Consider the following 20,783-nt stretch of genomic DNA (forward strand, 5'->3'; position numbering starts at 1 on the left):
TTAGGACTAAGATGTGGGCTCATGAAGGGTCATTTAAGAAAAGTGCAATGTTTTTTTCTTTCCGTTTTGTTTTTTCTCAGCCATTATTTTTAATGTTTTTAGCTGTTTGTTCTGGATCTTTATCCTGTTGGAGGACCCATGACCTGAGGCTGAGCTGTCTGAAAACTGGGCAACATATTTCACTCCAGGACACCCAGGCAGTCTGGAGATTTCATTGTGCCCTGCACAGATTGAAGTTTTTCCGAAGCATAGAGCTGATGTGACCAGCTGAAAAGCTCCAGTTTTGTCTTACCAGTCCAAAGTACATTCTCCCAGAGGGTTTTGGGCTTGTTAACATGCCTTTTGGCGAATTCCTGGGGTTGCAGTTCCCTTTTGCGTCCACATCCAGCTGCTTGGAGATGTTCTTATAGCCTTTACTTTTAACATGCGCATCTATATTCTTCTTTCTGAGCTCTTGAGACAGCTCTCTCTCTTTTGCTTTCTCTGGCCCATGTTCAGTGTGGTACCGAAAATGATACCAAACTACACAGTAGCATGTTTCTGTCCCCTTTAAATAGACTGAAGGGCTGATGAAAAGCTTGAAGGCACTTGTGATACTAAAAGAATAAACACTTGGCTTGAAAATTACTATAAACATGAAACGTGACTGTAATGCTATAGGATTAATAGTCTCTTCAGGGGGGCCAACAAATCTGTCCATCCATTTTCTATACCTGCTTAATCCAACTCAGGTTTACAGGGGGCTGGAGCCTATCCCAGCTGTCATTGGGGCGAGAGGCAGGTTACACCCTGGACAGGTCGCCAGTCCATCACAGGGCCACACAGAGATAAACAAAACAAACAACCCTCCATGCTCACACTCACCCCTAGGATTAAATTAGAGTCAACAGTTAATCTGACATGCGTGTTTTTGGGTGGTGGGAGGAAGCCGGAGTACCTGGAGAGAACCCACACATACATGCAAACTCCAAACAGAAAACCCCAGCCAGGATTCGTAGCAGGAACCCTCTTGCTGTGAGGCGACTGTACTAATTTTAGCATATCTTTTTAAAATAAACAACATGTATTTCTTTTCACATATATTTTTGGCTTACTCTGTCACATACTAAATACATGGCAGGTATACATTAGACAATTGCTTTTTAAGAGAACTGTTTTTCAGGAGAAATGAAGCATTGTTTCAGAGATGCGTAAGGTTACCGCGCCTGTATTATGGCAGATGGCGTTTGTGTCCTTTTGTAATACCCCTCCCTTCCGCAGGGGGGCAGTCATGAGATCGCTGATCTGAGAAAGGATCACGAGCAACATTTCCCCCCGTTACAGACCCAGCAGTGTTTGACGGTCGGGAACTGACTCCAGAGCAGACATTGTGGACGGTTTATCAGCTGTTGTGGCTGTGTAGTAAGAGTTAAAGCTGACCGCAGATCAGTTGTGAGTCAAACCCGTGCGCTTTCGCAGGAGGACGAGCACCGGCGTCAAACCGCGAGACTAAAAATGTAGGTAACATTACAGTGTGGTAAAACTGTTGCACTTTTCTGTAGAATAGAGGGTAAATAAATAACAGCTACTTATATATAACCAGGACCACTGCCCTTTATTCACTGCTGAGAATCAATGACGAGGCTGGCATGCATGCATACATGTGGCGGCTCATTTCTATACGCTTACCTTAAAAGGAAATGTAAGACAGCAGTTTATCAGATCAGAGAGTGTAAAAGCTTTGCTGTCTGTGTGGAGGGTCATGAACAATTATTTTCTGATAGCTAACAGGACCACACAATGCTAAAAGCTGGATGTATGCAGTGTTACAACAGTTCAGACGACAGAAAAGATGTAATGTTTGAGAAATCACCAGACTTATCTGGAAATGTATTAATTTAATTTAAAAATGATAAAGGGACAAAATATGATATCTCACAGCCCTGATTTATATATCTATATATCTATATATATATATATATATATATATATATATATATATATATATTAATGATACATGTTGTGGAGCATCAGTTGTAGATTTTGTTCTAGGAAACGACAGACATTGAAGTGCCTTTTCTTTACTGTAAGTTGTAAATGTTATTTTGGAAAACCAGACAAGCAAGAGTGTTTCAGTCAAAACGAAGGAAACGTCTCAAAGAAATTGGAAGTATTTGCTGTATTAAAATGATCACACCTTCTTCTTTATTAGTACACATCTAGTAAGAGGGGCCGAACAGGGATTCACCGGCTTGATCTCCTACATGTAACTTCTTTGGTGTCTACTGCGCATGTGCGATGTGTTTATTACTTTTTATGAAAGCGAACATTTATTTAAGTTAGAAACCTATGGTCACTGTTCCGAAGTAATCTGCATTTGTTCCTGTAGATTAAGGTTACAAAAGAGAAAAATACTAGATAGGAATTACTTTTGTCGTGACTGGTCGGATCAAAGATATATATTTGTATATCTGTATTTATACATTTATGGGTCAGATGGTGACTTCGCTCTTGGAAGCGTTTACTGCGCACGCGTACAATGTTTTGCATGCAGGCAGAATAAAGCGCTTTTCACTCAAATTACAAAATAATTTGAACCTCTTCGCGTCATTTAAACGTCGCAGGATTCCACCAGCGTTTTGGTTCTTTTTTTTTTAAACCGGAAAACTTTCTTAAAGTTGGAGGCGTGGCCTTGGTTGCTATTTTCCCACAATGCAAAGTGTGCCTGTAGACGTTATTGTTGATTATATTATATATAATTCTACTTGTTTGACTCTGTCTGAGAAAATGACATAAAAATTCAAAGTGAAATCTTTTTTTCAATCGTTGTGTTTTTATATACTATTAAAAATAATTTGTGACAGTGAACCATGACAGAGGAGTGTTTGACGGAGCATGAGTACCTGTCCTCAGGAGTTACATGGTTATACACTCTTGTTTCTTTTCAAATCGTATAAATCTTTCGCCTTTTACTAAAGATTTCCGTGGAGAGGAACAAAAAGAGTTTTACTCAATTTTTTGATGCCCTGCTGAAAAGTGGGGCTTCCTAAACTGTGAAAAATAAAATACAACTAAAGTTAACCATACGATAATTCTATACCTGCAAGAGGACTTGGTCAAATACCAGGTTATGTTGGTAGAGACTGATGGTACACTCCGGATTGTTCTGATCTTCAGTCTGTCGCAGAGACACATTACCATGCACGCTCACACACTCTCTTAGGGACAATTTAGAGTCACCAATTAACCTGACATGCATGTGTTTGGACGGTGGGACATATATCCGTATTTATACGTTTATGGGTCAGATGGTGACTTGCTCTTGGAAGCGTTTACTGCGCATGCGTACAATGTTTTGCATGCAGGCAGAATAAAGCGCTTTTCACTCAAATTACAAAATAATTTGAACCTCTTCGCGTCTGTTAAACGTGGCAGGATTCCACCAGGGTTTTTTTTTTTTTTTTTTTTTAAACCGGAAAACTTTCTTAAAGTTGGAGGCGTGGCCTTGGTTGCTATTTTCCCACAATGCATAGTGTGCCTGTAGACGTTATTGTTGATTATATTATATATAATTCTACTTGTTTGACTCTGAATTTTTTATGTCGTATTATCAGACAAAGAGAAATCTTTTTTTCAATCGTTGTGTTTTTATATACTATTAAAAATAATTTGTGACGGTGAACCATGACAGAGGAGTGTTTGACGGAGCATGACTACCTGTCCTCAGTAATTACATGGTTATACACTCTTGTTTCTTTTCAGATCGTATAAATCTTTCGCCTTTTACTAAAGATTTCCGTGGAGAGGAACAATAAGAATTATACTCAATTTTTTGATGCCCTGCTGAAAAGTGGGTCTTTCCAAACTGTAAAAGAAATTAAAATATAAGATACTTTACTACTGATAATTCTATGCCTGCTGGAGGACTTGGTCAAATACCAGGTCGATTTGGTAGAGATTTATGGTCCACTCCGGATTGTTCTGATCTTCAGTCTGTCGCAGAGACACATTACCATGCACGCTCACACACTCTCTTGGGGAAAATTTAGAGCACTGGTGTCAAAATTACACACATTTGTTATTTAAGTAGAAGTATAGATACTGCAGTTTAAAAATACTCTGGTAAAAGTTGAAGTATCAACTTGACCTCTTTACTCAAGTAAAAGTGAAAAAGTATGTGCTCCAAAACCTACTTAAAGTATAAAGTAACCTTTAAATAAATTTAAAAAAAACCCCACACACAAAAAGGTAGATGCCACTATATGAATTGCAAGCTTAATTTGAAAACTGGTTAGTTCTACATGTGGCCCAAGACAACAATCATAAAACCATTACTGTCAAAGACAAAGTCACTCAAGAAGCATGTTGTTTCTCAAACTTTATTGGAATTCAATCACACGTGAGGTAGTATTCAAGTGGTAGGTCGTGCGGTATTCATGTTCGTCCCATCAAAAAACTAAAAAAAAGTCTTACTGCCTGAAAAATTCAAAGAAAAAAGATATACACACGCACGTTCCCCTTTTGTCATAGCTGACAGTCAAGACAAAAACTGAAATGAAAATGAGCTCTTTATCACTACATACAGAGCACCTAAAACGGTCTGAAAATGGCACGGAGTAGGAGAGTGCAACAATTTTGCATGCTCACTAAGATTATGTTAGTCCCATAAAAAAAAATCCTACTGTATAAAAACAAGCTTTCCCCTTTGTCATAACTGACGATCAAGACCAAAATTGAAACTTAAAAAGACTACATACAAAACCCTAAATGGCATCACATGTACCCTCCGTAATGAATTGTTCTTGACTGCTTCATAAGACTTTTGTTCCCAGGGTATGTCAGGTCACTGTCTGGTAACTTCTGAGAAAAACAAAACAAAACAAAAAACACAATGGAAGCCAAAGTCCCCAGCTAGTGAGTTGCATTTAACGTATTCCTCTTAATTGCATCCTAGAGTCTGCTATTGAGCCCTCGGGATTTATAAATGAATTACACATCCTTTACCCTCACCTTTTAGCAACACCTTTGAGAGGGTGTGTGTGTGTGTTATTGATATGCATCAATTTAAAAAAAAAACTGAAGCCAAGAGTAACGAGGCTGTTTGTTTTGAAAATGTAAGGAATAGAAAGTACAGATACTTGTGTGAAAATGTAATGAGTAGAAGTCAGAAGTAGGCAGAAAAATAAGTAATGGAGTAAAGTACAGATACCTAAAAAGTGTACTTAAGGACAGTAACGAAGTATTTGTACTTCGTTACTTGACACCTCTGATTTAGAGTCACCAATTAACCTGACATGCATGTGTTTGGACGGTGGGACATATATCCGTATTTATACGTTTATGGGTCAGATGGTGACTTCGCTCTTGGAAGCGTTTACTGCGCATGCGTACAATGTTTTGCATGCAGGCAGAATAAAGCGCTTTTCACTCAAATTACAAAATAATTTGAACCTCTTCGCGTCGCAGGATTCCACCAGGATTTTGGTTCTTTTTTTTTTAAACCGGAAAACTTTCTTAAAGTTGGAGGCGTGGCCTTGGTTGCTATTTTCCCACAATGCATAGTGTGCCTGTAGACGTTATTGTTGATTATATTATATATAATTCTACTTGTTTGACTCTGAATTTTTTATGTCGTATTATCAGACAAAGTGAAATCTTTTTTCAATTGTTTTGTTTTTATATACTATTAAAAATAATTTGTGACAGTGAACCATGACAGAGGAGTGTTTGACGGAGCATCACTAGCTGTCCTCAGTAATTACATGGTTATACACTCTTGTTTCTTTTCAGATCGTATAAATCTTTCGCCTTTTACTAAAGATTTCCGTGGAGAGGAACAAAAAGAGTTTTACTCAATTTTTTGATGCCCTACTGAAAAGTGGGGCTTTCCAAACTGTGAAAAATAAAATACAAACTTAAGTTAACCATACGATAATTCTATACCTGCAAGAGGACCTGGTCAAATACCAGGTTATGTTGGTAGAGACTTTATGGTACACTCCAGATTGTTCTGATCTTCAGTCTGTCGCAGAGACACATTACCATGCACGCTCACACTCTTTTAGGGACAATTTAGAGTCACCAATTAACCTGACATGCATGTGTTTGGACGGTGGGACATATATCCGTATTTATACGTTTATGGGTCAGATGATGACTTCGCTCTTGGAAGCGTTTACTGCGCATGCGTACAATGTTTTGCATGCAGGCAGAATAAAGCGCTTTTCACTCAAATGACAAAATAATTTGAACCTCTTCGCGTCATTTAAACGTGGCAGGATTCCACCAGGGTTTTGGTTGTCTTTTTTTTTTAAACCGGAAAACTTTCTTAAAGTTGGAGGCGTGGCCTTGGTTGCTATTTTCCCACAATGCATAGTGTGCCTGTAGACGTTATTGTTGATTATATTATATATAATTCTACTTGTTTGACTCTGAATTTTTTATGTCGTATTATCAGGCAAAGTGAAATCTTTTTTTCAATTGTTATGTTTTTATATACTATTAAAAATAATTTGTAACAGTGAACCATGACAGAGGAGTGTTTGACGGAGCATCACTACCTGTCCTCAGTAATTACATGGTTATACACTCTTGTTTCTTTTCAGATCGTATAAATCTTTCGCCTTTTACTAAAGATTTCCGTGGAGAGGAACAAAAAGAGTTTTACTCAATTTTTTGATGCCTTGCTGAAAAGTGGGGCTTTCCAAACTGTGAAAAATAAACAATATATTAAAATAACTACATGATAATTGTATACTTGTTAGAGGATTTGGTCAAATACCAGGTCATATTGGTAGAGACTGATGGTGCACTCTGGACGGTTCTGTTCGTCAGTTTATAACAGAGACACATTACCATGCTGCTCACACACTCTCTTGGGGACAAATTAACCTGACATGCATGTTTTTGGACAGTGGGACATATATGCATATGTATACATTTTTTCATGCCCTGCTGAAAAGTGGGGGCTTTTATAAATGTTGAATATTAAACTGACTGGTTTCTCAGATAGAGCAGTTTACCTGCATATACTATAAAAGTAAACTGGGGGATTGGACCTAATTTCAGCCCATATTGGATGAGAGGCAGGTTACACTGGACGGTTTGTCAGTCCAACACAGAGACACACTGCCATGCACGCTCACACAAGACTACTTACAAAAAAGTTAGGGATATCTGGCTTTCTTGTATTCTTGATAATAGAGATAATTATAAGCAAAGCAGACTATTGTCATATAAACCAGTGTTTCCCAACCCTGGTCCTCAAGGCACACTGCCCTGCATGTTTTCCATCTTTCCCTGCTCCAGCACACCTGCTTCAAATAATTGGGTCAGGTCTTAAAGCTCTCCAGAATGCTGAGGACGACCCATTCATTTGAATCAGGTGTGCTGGAGCAGGGAAACATGGAAAACATGCAGGGCAGTGTGCCTTGAGGACCAGGGTTGGGAAACACTGATATAAACAACTTGAAGTTATAGAAAATGTCTTCATTTAATTGTATTTCGGGATAAATATAATGTTTTGTTATTACATTTAATGTCAAACGAGGTCATGGATGTATTTGACATGGCAGCTGAACAGAAATGTCTAATTTTGATACTCAACTTAAACCTGGAGTTCCTCATGATGCATTGTCGATACGTGAAACTACCACCGAGTTCCTGTAACCTGCAAAAAGTTGTGAAGTTTAATATTGAAATAAAAGTTTTAACTGGGGAGGATAAAGACGGAATTAGATGTGAAAATGCTGAAGCGCTTCTGATACACTGAATATTGTAAATTGCATTTAATTCTGTAAGGCCCTACGAAAATATATATAAAAAAACAAATAATATGGGTTTATTTCCTGAACAAAAACTGCTTTCTGCTTTTAAAAAAACCACAACTCGTATATCTTAAGTGTCACTTTCGTGAAGTGTAGTTTTTCATCCTCTATGTGATAATCAGTCAACTACCAGTTTCCTGTTGCAGGACATTGCGTCGGGTAGTCCGTGACAGGTTCAGAACTGTTTATTAGTCAGCTTTTAAGGCTTTAACTTTTCTCCCTCGGTAAGTCAGTATTTTTGTTTATCTGTTGTTCTTTCTTTTATATAGGCAGCAAAATAATTCATTCAAGGATGTTTGGACCTGCACACTTATTCTAAGCATGCAGTTCACATCTTTGATCATTTGCTGCAGTTAGATTCCCTCAGCTATGTCATTCTGCCACTTTCTGGTGATTTTCAGGCCGAATCATGATTTGGTGACTCTAAACTTGAGCGGGAAAAAATTACATTCTTCTTTTTGCTGCATCTTTTGGTATCATAGCATTGTATGGTTACATTAATTGTATCAGCAAGACTATACTCGAGCATGTCTTGGCTCACTTTTTGAATCAAAATGGCAGCATTCGACATTATGGACCTCTAATATGATGTGGTTAGAATTATGAATGTATAAATAACATTCAGATTAGCTCGACTGTTTCGCCAGAACAATACAGTGCTGCTGAATTCAGTATATTTTAAGGATGAAGTGTGTGCTTACTGAGGAACACTTCAGCCCTTTTATGCAACTATGTGGTAAAATGTGTCAGATAACTAATACTTCTGCTTTAAGAATGATGACTGCATTTAAAGATCTGTTGGCTGGACAGCATTCTGACAATTATATAAACTATACATATATATATATATATATATATGTATGTATGGGCAAACATATATGTGTGAATATATTGTTTTTTGAGAATCAGTGTTAGGGACTTTAAACCAGGTAAGTGAGTCTTTAAATAAGCAGTTTAAAAGTGTTTCGACACAGCCAACACTCGTGTATTATGTAGGTTTAATTTTCACCATCATTGTCTTCATTTTCTTCAAATTGGGCAGCAGTTAGATCCATTTGAGCTCAGCCAAAGATAACATGATGCAGCAGGTAACACAGAATTACGGGCAGAACATACAGAAAATTACAGCTTTTATTACTGAATCAGGCACCTTCTGTCCTCAGCCTCCTGTCGTAATGACACAGTGGACCCAAAGCTGGAGCTGTGTGTTGTATAGTTAAAGAGAAGCATTCCTTAACTTAAACACTCCATGTGATCAGTCAATATAAGTTTCTGAGCTAAATGCCAGTCAGCATGCGCATGTTGGCTGGAAGCATCTTTTTATAGATGAGATGTGGGGACTTTTCATTTGTCACCAATAGAGATTGAACTGAATCAGCACGTGCGTGCGCTCCATCATGGTGTCCTCTGACACTTCTGCATGCTAGCTGCTCTGATGGGTGGAAATGTCGAAACGACTGTGCATGTCTTCACCACAAGTGTTGCAAAAAGTAAAAAGTCTGGCCTGAAGCTGAAAAACATGGAGTTTGTGCTTAAAAAATGTGGCCAGGATGTGTAAAATGTTCATTGTAATGCAACTTGTCTCTGATATTCTAATGAATTTTATTGTATGTTTTCATTAAACTTCAGAGTTCTGGTGTGGCAGGGGATAAATATCTATCTTGAACACATTTTACCACATTGAGCTCACGCAATGCTGTTCAATTTCATGTCAGGGACCCATCATAACAAGTCCGTTTTTAGGGAATTTGAAAACAAGTGTGCATTGAATTTATGCTGACTGTTAAAGGAGGCACAAATGTGCAGTTTTGTATGCTGCACTTCTCATAGCAGAAGTAAGCAAAGATGAGAAGCTGACCAACTCACGCTTCTCTGCCTCCACCAGAAGGTAAAGACCAATAACAAAGAAGCTGATAGTTTCTCATGCCGTCATTGCAGCAAAACGTGGCCTCGAAATGTCAAACATTCTTTGTTTTTGGCTTCTGAACTTAACCTGTCAAGTAGTAAGAAAAGTACTGGGAATTACTCGCTCAACTGAAACCACATTCAATGTATTATTTCGTTTAAAAGGGAAGTTAATAAGCAACTTGTAACTGGTAAATGACTCGGTCAGCTTTAAAGAATCACTGGATCCAGCCTCTCTAAATGTTTCTTTGGTTTGTTTTTTGAATGTTTTTTTTCTGCCAACTTGTTTACTTTTTGAAATTGTGATATTTTTTTCAACAGTATTCTTGTACAGTTAACATTAAACCACCAATTGAAAATATAATTGACAGTTTGATTACTATGAGGATGATTAGAACAAATTCTCTCCCGACTTGGAGCTCCACAGCATCTATCTTCCTCCTCTGCACCTCCCAGTAGTCCAGCTAAGCTAGATATAGATTTTTGGAGGTCGGCAAGAGAAAGAGGAGAAGCAGTGAAGGTTAAAATCCAAAGTGAATAGATTAGAAGGGGATCGTCACTCTAGTTTTATCCTCTTGCATGTGTCTCCTTTTACAGCAGATCTTAGGGGCTGTAAGCAGGCAGGATGGTTCCACATTTAACCCTGATGGCAAGAAAACAAAAGTCTGTTTTATCTGGTTAAGTTTTCAAAGACAAGCGAGTCCCGTCTTTGGCTCAAACTGCTTGTTCTGTAATGCAGAATTGTGTTATAAAAGCTTGTGTAACATTGTCACACATAGTTGTAGAATTTGAATGAAGACTGACTTAAGCCCTGATCATCACAGGTCTGAACCCATAATATCCTCGAGTCCCAAAGCAGACTGCGGAGATGAGCTGAATGTTGGTCCGCACCCCGTCTCCACTCCACGCTGTCGGACAAAACACCGGGAAAACGTCCCAGCACTGGATGGAGAGGTTGAAGAGACGCCACACGCGGACTCTGAGCAGCCAGAGAGGATCCGTGCGGTTCCGATCCACCAGCGTCCTGACCTGCTGGTTCCCTGTGCAGACCTGGTCAACTCGGAGTGGCAGAGGAGCCAGGCCGCCCGGGTCCACTCCCTGCAGCAGTCCTGTGCAGAGTTTCCCGTCTGCCTGGTTCTCCTTCAGGGCCACAGAGCGACGGAGAGGCTACTCGGCCATGCTCGCCTGTCCAGAGTCATAGGTCACAGCGGCCTGTTCGTCGAGTCTGTAGTTGTGTCCAAGGAGGAGCGGGGGAGGGGCCACGGCCGGACTCTGATGGACGAAACTGAGCGCTACGCGAAACGCAGAGGGTTCCAGCGTCTGTGCCTGACCACCCACGATAAGCAGCACTTCTACGCCCACCTTGGCTACGTGCTGTCCACGCCGGTGCAGAGCTCAGGCGCAGTGATGGCATTGGTTCCCGTGGAGATGCTCATGATGCTCTCCAGATTCCCAAATGAAGAGGCGAGCACACGGAAACAAACTCTAACACAGACGGATGCTCAAGTGTCACAAGACAACAGAGACTCAGGCGGTGCGTATGCTGTTGGGTCACCTCCATCTTTTAGTTTACCTCCTCCACCTCCTCCTCTACCTCCTCCTCCCTCCATCCCTCCTCCTCCGCCTCCTCCTCCTCCCTCCATCCCTCCTCCTCCACCTCCTCCTCCTCCTCCTCCCTCCATCCCTCCTCCTCCCCCTCCTCCGCAGTCTGCAGAGCAGCTTGTAGTTCAAACTCTGACGGAAACTCCCTACAGAGATGCCAAAGGAGTTCCCATCTTTTGGATGCACAAGGACATTTGACGAACGCAGTCGGGGAGTGCATTTACCCACACTCATCCACACGCATGAATAGAAATAAGCACAGACGTATAAACATGCACACACATGTTGCACTGAGAGACAAAGAGCAAACCAAGGAAGCAGATGTCAGTCAACTCTGCTTCATCTGCAAAATTACACACAAATAGACAAAGATAATGAGCACAAAGAGACTAAAACAACTACAGAAAGAACTGAAAGAACTCCAGAAACATCAATGGCGACAAGAAAAAAAGGAGAACAATGGCCGGTGGACACAGGAGGATTTAGTGACATTGGATTTTGAAAGGTTGCAAATGGACACAAGATGGCCACAAAGAGTTGTTGAATACTGGGGCTGGAACTTATCCCAGGTGTCTCTGGGCGAGAGGCGGGGAACACCCCGGACAGGTCGCCAGTCCGTTGCGGGCCCCAAAGAAATGCAGAAGAGGGCAAAATTACAAAAAGAATACCTTTTCTTACCCCGAATGTGCCTTGTTGAACTACTTGAGAACCAAGATTTATTAAAGGTTCAAAAGATGTGTTGGCGTTATGAAATATATTGGTGAAACATTGTGGAAATAAAGAGAATTTGATAAGATAGTCATTTGATTTGTGTTTATTTTTGCATCATTTTAGCTATTTTAGCTGTTGCAAATGATTACTGTACATTGTCTGTACATATCTGCTGGCAGTTTCTCTTTTACTGCTAAACAATTCCTTTTTGCAATGGCAAACATAAGCTCTCTCTTATGTCTCTGAAGCGATTTAGATCAAACTTCTTGCCAGTTTAAAACAATCTATATATCCCTTTTCTTTAAGTCTTTTATCCTGCTGGATGCCCTTTAGAGATCCCAGTTTTCTGATCTTCATCAACATGCTACCAACTGTGGAATGCTTTGTTGTTCTTCTGATCTCATCAGTCTTCCACACCTTCAGAACCAGAGGCAACAAAGCAGCTCCACAATATGATAGAGAGACAGGGTCTCCTCATGGGCTTCATTTTGTCATCTATAAACAAACTGTTGCACAGCATTCTCAAAGAGCTCTAGCCTTTTTTTCTGTCATCTATTTCAAGGAACATTATGCCAAAAAGACTGCGGCTTATGCAGGAAAGCTTTTGCAAACATTAGTCCCGCTCTTCAGTTCCTTTCTCATTGGTCTTTTTTACTAAGGGTTCTTCTCAGTGCCATGTCCTTTTAGCTTCTTCAAATTGTAGCGACGGTAAAACTTCTTGATCACAGAGGATTTCGAGATCTTCGGTGATGCCTCAAAACCTTTGGAATTGTTATGCTTTCTGATAATGAGGGGAAGCACTGATTATTAAAGTGGGATGCACACTGAAACAGGATGTGCAGCACTTTCTTAAGGGCTTTAAATCCTGTTTCCCTCCTTTACCTCTCTACTTGGAGTGCAGTTCTCTTGAATGTGTTCTGAAAACAGCATCTTTGATGCTTTCAGATCTTTATGAAAAATGCTGGAAACGATCAGTGCCTTTTTCTTTGCACTAAATCCATCAATTATGGCTCAATTTAGGCTATGTGAAATTAAATTGAATGTCAAATCTAAGTGAGTATTGATTGCTTTCAAGGAGGAAGTCATTCAAAGTCATCAAATATTTTTTTCCAGACTTTTATGTGTATTTATTGAATTATTTGAGGCCTTTATTTCTTCATCAGTTACTTTTTTTTAATTTTATATCATCATGATACTCAGATTTAAGATCACATTTTTTTTCTGAAGACATCTTAAATTCAGGGCTAAACATTTGTGAGTGCCAATGATTTTGATCAGTACTTCCAGCACATGTTCATTTAGTCCACTCCCTCAATGCAGAAAAGCTCCTCTTCAGTAAATCAATTCTCTGTCCCGTCAGGAAGGGCACATCGCTGGCTGAGCAGCCATGGCGCTGTGTCATCTGCTCCTCCTCCTGCTCCTCCTCATGTCTCCGTTCTGCAGCACCCCCCTGTCGCCGAAGCCCACCAATCGCAGCGTCTTTGTCCCCCTGCCGGCTGTGGGTCGGATCCTGCAGGACCGGCCCTTCATCGTGGTGTGGAACATGCCCACGGCAAACTGTCAGAAACGCCACAACATCCATCTGGACCTGGAGGAATTTGATATCATAGAGAACCAGAGGCAGCACTTCCAGGGACAGGTGAATCACTCAGGTGGAGCATAATGTCACCTGTGGGGTGTCAAATGTTCCTACATTCATACATTCCTTTTGTATTTGACGTTTAATCAAGTTTTTTTTTCAAGATTTTAAGTTTAAAGAGGCTAAAAAGCTTGTTTAGTAATAAATCTTTATAGTCCAATGTTTATATCTTCCAGAAAATGACCATCTTCTATCGAGACCGGCTGGGGACATATCCATACCTCTCCCACGATGGCAGGAGGGTGAACGGAGGAATCCCCCAGCTTGCAGATCTCGCAGCTCATCTTTCCCTCACAGTGACGCAGCTGTCCGTCTCGCTGCGTCCAGACTTCTCTGGTTTGGCCGTCATCGACTGGGAGGAGTGGCAGCCATTGTGGGCGAGCAACTTTGGATCCAAGATGAAGTACCGGAGGCTGTCCAAGCAGCTGGTGAGACAGGAAAGGCCGGACTTGCTGGAAAATTCCGTGAAGTTGCTGGCGAAGCAACAATTTGAGGAGAGTGCTAAGAGATTTATGGAAGAGACGCTGCGGCTGGCTGTCAGACATCGTCCCAAAGGATTCTGGGGGTTTTATGGTTTCCCCTTCTGCTTTAACAAACACAAGAGAAAGACAGGTAGGGCAAGCATCAGCTAGTTGTCGAGCAGTTCGGTCTACTTATACCTGACATTGTTCCTAATAGGCAATTATATGATTTGTGAAATACTTTGTGATGGAATCAACAAGCCTTAAAGTTTAAATCTGAATAGATTGATTTTAAAAATGCTCATGTGTGTTTTGTGTGTGATCAGATCAAACCTACACAGGACGATGCCACAGAGGGACCAGGCAGCACAATGACCAACTGTCCTGGCTCTGGACTCAGTCCACGGCTCTTTATCCCAGCATCTACCTGACGCAGAGGCTGGCAGGGTCTGACGATGCAGCTCTGATGGTCAGGTACTAACATGAAAACATTTTCACCCGACACCCAAATTCACCCACAACTCTTCTAAAACCAAGCACAAAACCATGTTTAGCATTCACTGATGGTCAGCTCTGTCCTCTGCACTCAGACACAGACTTCTGGAGGCTTTGAGGGTGGCATCCGTTTGGCGTCACGGCAACAACACCAACCATGCCACGCCCGTCCTTCCTTATACCAGGCTGGCATTCACACACACGCTCAACTTTCTCAATAAGGTAGAAGTTCGAGAGTGAGAATACTAAATGTGTAGTTCAAACTTTAGGTCGTTTCTTCTGTGTGTGTGCCTGAGTAGACGGACCTGGAGCACACACTCGGGGAGAGTGCATCACTCGGCGCAGCTGGAGTCGTGCTGTGGGGAGAGCTGAAATTTGCCAAATCCAAGGTATATGATTCAATTATTTAAAAATCCTTATTTGTGTGCGTTTCTGTGTCTTTGTGTAACCTCCCCATCTTCTCCCACCTTCCAGCAACAGTGCATTCTCCTCAAAGAATACATCCACAATGTTTTGGGTCCCTTCGTTCAGTCTCTCCGGTCGGACACGCAGCGCTGCAGCCTTCAACTTTGCCATGGCAACGGGCGCTGCACCAGGCGACGCCCCAACTCTGGTCGCAGGCTGTCATCAGCTTCTGCTCGCACCTCTGACCCGCACCAAGCCACCAACTCTACCAGCAGCAAATATTTTCACAAACACTTCATGTGTCTGTGCTACCCAGGCTGGACTGGACAGGAGTGTCAGGAGAAGAAGGATGAGAGCAGGCAGAGGGATGATTAACCCAGACCTTCCTCACACCGAGGTGTCAGTCAGGTTTCAGGGTTACATGGACCAAGCACACTTCCATAGTTGTAAGGTATCCAAATCCCTGCAGTCCCTAATGGTGATATTGAAAGAATCAGGAGTAATTCTGTGTGAATCTATCACGATATATATATATTGAAAAAATGTGAAATACAAATAAAGAAAAAACTGTAATACAAAAATGTGAAAGAAAATAGGTTGGTCATAAAAATGTGTTCTTTGGGTTTTATCGTTGTATTCTGGCCACACTGATTTGGGTCCTTTTGTAACAGAAAACAACAGAATTTAATTCTTTGTTTATAAAATCTGACTGGAGTCTCTCTGCTCCTTTTAAAATATCTAATTACTTGTTGGTAAAAAATTTAGCGGGTAAAAAACACAACGTTTTTCCATCGAGTTGATGAAAAGGGTTGTTTTAGTTTTAGCTGATGATGCAAACAAACTCATCCTTGTAAAAGAGCCGTCTGGATTTACAAATGTAATGACTTTTATTTACACGTTTTTTTATTGTGTGAATAGTATGGAAACGAGCTTCTCATCATTTCACCTGACCAAATATAACTGAATCGTTCAAAATTCCTTTTCACTAAAAAAAAAAAAATCGCTGGAGTAGTAAATCTCTCAGTTACATGAAACACGGATGAGACCATTTGGACAAATTGTTTAAGAAAAATGATTAAAAAAAAACACATGAAACACAGTTTGACGTCACTTTTACAGCTTTTCACCCCCTGAATGAAATAAGTGCAGTTCATGTGTACATTGTGTAGCTCTGTGCACATCCTCCTCATGCTCCTCCTCTGATGGCTGTCAGGTTTTGCCTCAGCGCTTGCAGTTCTTGGATCAGCAACGACAGCTCGGTGGCTGCAGCCTCCTTGTCCTTCACCGCCTCGGTCAGCATCCGGATGGCCCCGCCCTGCTGGACTGGAAGAGGAACAGACACGGACAGAGAGTTATACCTGAGTCGCAAATTCACTGAATTTGGTTTATTTCAACAGCAGAAAACGATTGTCTTTCAACAAGATAAACTGCAAATTGCTAGATAAATGTTTCAGATGATGTTTCAGACAAATGATAACAAAAGATAACTAAAGTAAAAGCCTTTCCTAATATAATGGATGTGTCTTTAGGGGAAGCAAAAGACATGATATCCCACCTAAGAAGTAGAAGATGAGCAACACTGTCAGCAGAAGCAAAGTGATAATAGCACATCCCATGGCGTAGGCACGTGATGAAGTTGGTGTTAGCATGTCCTGCAGACGGCTCTGCCATTTGCTGCTGAGTGGGTGGCCTCTTTGATTGACAGCTGTCACGTCATGGGTGGACAGATTCCCGTTCGGGGATGGTGTGTAAGCAGGGCGAGGAGGCCTCGTCCCTAAAATCACAGAACGTGGAGACAGTCAGCATGTGTTTGTGGGTCGTGTATGAATGTCTGTGGCTGGGTTAGGATTGTGTGTGTACCTTTGTGGCTGTGTTCGGGGTGCGTTCGGTGGAGGTCATTGATGGAGTCCACAGAATGGAGCTCGATCTCGGTGAGATCTCTGTCGCTGACCCTGTAGAACTGAGGAGTGGTCTGGGAGGAAGGAGGCCTCGACATCTCTCCCTGTGATGAGGGGAAGTGAGGATGATGACATGGTTGTTCACAGATGGATCAAAAGGGAGCTAAACTAGACGCCACCTTCTTCAAGAGTTTTTATTCTTATTTTTCTGGTGCACAAGAGGTCTACGTACTTACAAAGCCCAAAGTCTCTCAAAGGAAAGACAGCTCTTGAACTGCCTTAAAAGCCTTGTAGGCAGTCATATCACCATCTGCAACATTTTCTTGATGACGGCAGACCTGCTAGTTTGGCCAGCCCTCAAACATTGAGTGGACGGGCCCTTGCAGTCTATTATTAACTTACAAATGCTATTTCTACTAACATAAAGTGTCATCGTGCACTTCTGGCATCTGGAAAATTAAAATCCCAGTGAATTGCTTTTATGTCCCAGTTCCAAAGACCATTTGGAAAATCCTCTCCTGCCCTAAGCTTGACTGTTTTCTACCAACCAGAGTTATGACGACTAAATGTGAGGGACAGTTGCGTATCACAGATTTGAAACGAAGAAAGAAGAACTGAGAGCGGGTTATTGAGGTTTCATGTTGCCTTTGGGTCATCAGCTTAGGGATACGGGTTATTAAACTCTTCAAGCTAATGCACAGTCAAGACAGTTGACGATCCAATGAGTAGCTTCAGGTCAAACGGCTGGTCCTACTGTTATCAATCTATGTCAACGTATCATTTGTTGCATCAGTAACTTGCTTCAGTCGGGATACAGCCTCCATGTATATAGCCACTCCTGAGTGCTTAATACTCGTATATTTAGCCCTTTCACTGTTAGCTGCCCCTGTGCGCTTTTTAGCTTATTGGTTTGGTTTTTTAAGTCTGTTGAAGTCAAAATGTTTTTTTTAATTCATTTGGAGCCAAACTCTTGTGACTGTGACAGCAGTTTGACCTGCTTCCTCATTGGTCACACAGTCTAATATTTTACATACAGTCTACAATAAACTGGAACTTCTCAGGTGGGGAGTTTAAAGAGGCAGGAGAGGAAAACTAAAAGTTTTAGAATACAGGTAAAAAGTTGTGCTGCAATCATTTAGAGAATTCTGAAGTTTGGGATGATGGGTAAATGTTTATCATGAAGCAAAAGGCAAACGGCCTTTGAATGCACCTTGAACTTTTCACTTACTATTCACTTTTTCAGTTATTACCACATGCAATGAGTTTATAACCCACTCTTGTCAAAACCTTTGACAGTATGAGAGCCATGAGCTCTGAAACAGATTAAAGGTGTTGTACAGTTTTAGAAGGGCAGCAGTGCACAAGGAACTTTCCTTAATCTTGTTACTTGTTCGGTAGATACAAAACAGATGCAGTTTTTATGGGTTGTTTCAAAGAGTGGAAACAATGACAAACAAATCAATATATATTAGGTTAAAATGATAAAAAAGATGGGTGACATTTGAAAGTGCAAAGATTGTCTTGGTCTGTTTGATGATAAAACACAAGTAGATAGATGATTTATCACAGCTATTATTGAAGCCTGTTATCAAACCCATAAAGGTACAATGCTGTTGGAATTTGAATCAAAGGCTAAAGGACAGAACGGCTCCCACCTAATAAATGACTAACAGAATGAATGAATAGATGATTTACTCCGTGAATCTGTCTGACTACCTAATTCACCACCAAACCGACTACACTCAAACTCAAGACACAAGACAGACTAGAGCAAAAGAGTTTCACTAGATGTTACTCTTCTATAAGACACCGTCACTCCACCTACCTTCAGTCACTGTGAACAAACGCTCTGTCAGATTTTACGAGTCTGCCTGTTTCTTGTAGTCAGTTATTCCTCTTCTAACATGTTGCACCAACAGGAGCACCAATAAACTAAATTGAATATCCACATATGTTCTCCAGGTGAAACACATACATAGCCCAAAGTAATCCCAGCAGTGAAATGTGTTATTCCAGTAAAATCCTTGACATCAAATCAAAGAAAAAGTGTACATTTTTGTGTCTGGGTCCTACTCCTCGTCCGTCACTGAGCAAATGTAAGACAGCCAACGGTCAACTCTTCCCACTGCTAACTATGTTTGTGTCCAGAAATTCAGATTTAGCCCACCCCAGCTGCCCTGTGGGAGAGGTAGGGAGAGCTAGAGACGTGGACAGACTGTGGAAGTCTTTTCAGCCTTGTTACCCCCCTCCAAACATGCACACACACACTCAGCTCCGCAGGCCCTCGGGGCCCAAAATAGCAGCAGATACACAGGGTTATTATTAGTTTCTCAGGCCAAAGGATGACTCAGTGACCTGGGTGGAAGGCATGAGGGGGTACACAGGGAAAAACAAACACACTAATAATCATATGGACAAATATCGCTGTCAGGTGGGCAGCATGATCTGACCAAAAAACACCTGAATTTTAAGAAAATAATGGTTGTAAGAGTGTGATGAAAGAGCTCTAAGGATTCCTCTGGACAGTACGGCACTGAAACAAAACCAAAAGTACATATTCATTCAATGAATTTACTTGTTTGGGACACATCATTTTACATCCTTCCTGTTTTTTTGTTTTCCTTCTGTGCCTTTTAGTGGAGGCAACAAGTGTGGTTGGGGTCCAAATGAATAGTGTTTTGTGGATAGATAGATTGTGACATGATGCAAAATCTTTTTAGTCGTGATTTTTAATTTCTTTGTTTCTTCTTTAGTATCTCTTTGTGAATCATTTTTGGATCATTTTTGCATATTAATTATATTTAAAAGTGTGTCCAACAGCCCATGGACTCTGGCCCAAGGTCTCTTTATGCAGTGGGATCAAAAAAGTTGGGTCAGGACCGTGTTTACCATTGCATAGCGTCTCTTCTTCTTTTAACAGCAGTTTGTAAACGTCTGAGGAGACCGTTTGCTGGACATTTGGGAGAGGAATGTTATCCCATTCTTGTCTGACATAGGATTCTAGCTGTTCAACAGTTGTTGGGTTGAATATATGTTGAGACAAATGTTTTCAGTTGGTGACTTTCTGGACTGCAGGCGGGACTGCATCTGGTCTCTTCTACTACAAAGCCGTGTGGTTGTAAATAGATGCAGGATGCTGTTTAGCATTGTCTTGTTGAAATGTACAATGTTTTCCCCAAAAAAGATTTTATTTGAATGGGAGCATATGTTGCTCTAAAACCTGGATAAATTTTTTTTTTTTTAGCATTGCTGATATCTTCCCAGGTGTGTAAGTTACCAGTTACATGACATCTAATGCACTCTCATACCATTAGAGGCAGGCTTTTCTCCTTTTTAGTCAGAAAGACTCATATCCATGATTTTTATTTTCAAATTTTAATTGTCTGAACACACTTTGTATCAGTCAATTTCAAATGAGCTTTAGTCCAGAGAACAGTAAAATTTCTCCATGATTTATAGTTTTTTTGCAGGTTGCTGAGCCCCTGCCCGTTTTTACTTGTGAGAGACTCTGCCTCTCTAAGGTCCTCCTTTTTACGCTCAGTGGCATAACGGATCTGTTGCCATTTAAGTTAAGTGCAATTTATTTATATAGCACTTTTCAGCAACAGGGCAATCCAAAGTGCCCAACTTTCCTGAGATGTGTTGCTTATTCAAAATAAGTTGATATTTTTCATGAAACGGTTACTTTTCTTACAATAATCGATGCTTTCTATGTTCTATTTTCAATAAAATATTGGTTTGCAGGATGTGTGAATCATTGCATTCTGTTTTTAGAAATATCTTCTACTGCATTCCCACTGTTTGGTCATTTGGGTGTCTTATGATGTGATTATTTGGTGCACATCTGTGAAAGCGGTCCTGA

General features: G+C 40.8%; 2 protein-coding genes and 4 non-coding genes across 7 annotated transcripts; 5 read left to right on the plus strand and 1 right to left on the minus strand.

Annotated features, from left to right (window-relative positions):
- The first annotated feature begins 1,367 nt into the window (after positions 1-1,367).
- On the plus strand, positions 1,368-15,731 carry hyal3 (hyaluronidase 3). 2 transcript variants are annotated; one of them, XM_075476343.1, is made up of 7 exons: positions 1,368-1,496; positions 13,384-13,662; positions 13,839-14,274; positions 14,450-14,597; positions 14,714-14,840; positions 14,918-15,007; positions 15,093-15,731. In XM_075476343.1, the coding sequence occupies exons 2-7, from the start codon at positions 13,411-13,413 to the stop codon at positions 15,396-15,398; spliced, it is 1,359 nt and encodes a 452-aa protein (XP_075332458.1). In that variant the 5' UTR covers positions 1,368-1,496; positions 13,384-13,410; the 3' UTR covers positions 15,399-15,731. The 2 variants fall into 2 exon arrangements, with proteins under 2 accessions (XP_075332458.1, XP_075332459.1); XM_075476344.1 differs by lacking the exon at positions 1,368-1,496 and adding an exon at positions 7,958-8,029.
- Positions 2,908-3,023, plus strand: LOC142391001 (U5 spliceosomal RNA). Its single transcript, XR_012770519.1, has one exon. It is a non-coding gene; the product is annotated as a U5 spliceosomal RNA (small nuclear RNA).
- On the plus strand, positions 3,724-3,837 carry LOC142390990 (U5 spliceosomal RNA). The gene has a single exon (XR_012770509.1). It is a non-coding gene; the product is annotated as a U5 spliceosomal RNA (small nuclear RNA).
- Positions 5,750-5,865, plus strand: LOC142390999 (U5 spliceosomal RNA). Its single transcript, XR_012770517.1, has one exon. It is a non-coding gene; the product is annotated as a U5 spliceosomal RNA (small nuclear RNA).
- On the plus strand, positions 6,565-6,680 carry LOC142390989 (U5 spliceosomal RNA). Its single transcript, XR_012770508.1, has one exon. It is a non-coding gene; the product is annotated as a U5 spliceosomal RNA (small nuclear RNA).
- A 284-nt stretch (positions 15,732-16,015) lies between the features above and the next one.
- LOC142390707 (uncharacterized) lies at positions 16,016-19,145 on the minus strand. The gene is made up of 4 exons (XM_075476345.1): positions 18,747-19,145; positions 16,884-17,025; positions 16,579-16,797; positions 16,016-16,346 (listed from the first exon to the last, which is right to left on the minus strand). The coding sequence occupies exons 2-4, from the start codon at positions 17,017-17,019 to the stop codon at positions 16,210-16,212; spliced, it is 492 nt and encodes a 163-aa protein (XP_075332460.1). The 5' UTR covers positions 17,020-17,025; positions 18,747-19,145; the 3' UTR covers positions 16,016-16,209.
- Positions 19,146-20,783: the final 1,638 nt, after the last annotated feature.

The sequence above is a fragment of the Odontesthes bonariensis genome, chromosome 10 (assembly GCF_027942865.1).
Source record: "Odontesthes bonariensis isolate fOdoBon6 chromosome 10, fOdoBon6.hap1, whole genome shotgun sequence".
In the NCBI taxonomy this organism is placed as follows: Eukaryota; Metazoa; Chordata; class Actinopteri; order Atheriniformes; family Atherinopsidae; genus Odontesthes; species Odontesthes bonariensis.

Coding starts and splice junctions, on each gene's coding strand:
- hyal3 (XM_075476343.1), top strand. CDS start 13,411: ATGGCGCTGTGTCATCTGCTCCTCCTCCTGCTCCTCCTCATGTCTCCG. Junction 14,275..14,449: donor CAAACACAAGAGAAAGACAG/GTAGGGCAAGCA, acceptor GTGTGTGATCAG/ATCAAACCTACACAGGACGA. Junction 15,008..15,092: donor TGAAATTTGCCAAATCCAAG/GTATATGATTCA, acceptor CCCACCTTCCAG/CAACAGTGCATTCTCCTCAA.
- LOC142390707 (XM_075476345.1), bottom strand. CDS start 17,019: ATGTCGAGGCCTCCTTCCTCCCAGACCACTCCTCAGTTCTACAGGGTC. Junction 16,798..16,883: donor CCCCGAACACAGCCACAAAG/GTACACACACAA, acceptor CTGTGATTTTAG/GGACGAGGCCTCCTCGCCCT. Junction 16,347..16,578: donor GCTCATCTTCTACTTCTTAG/GTGGGATATCAT, acceptor TTCCTCTTCCAG/TCCAGCAGGGCGGGGCCATC.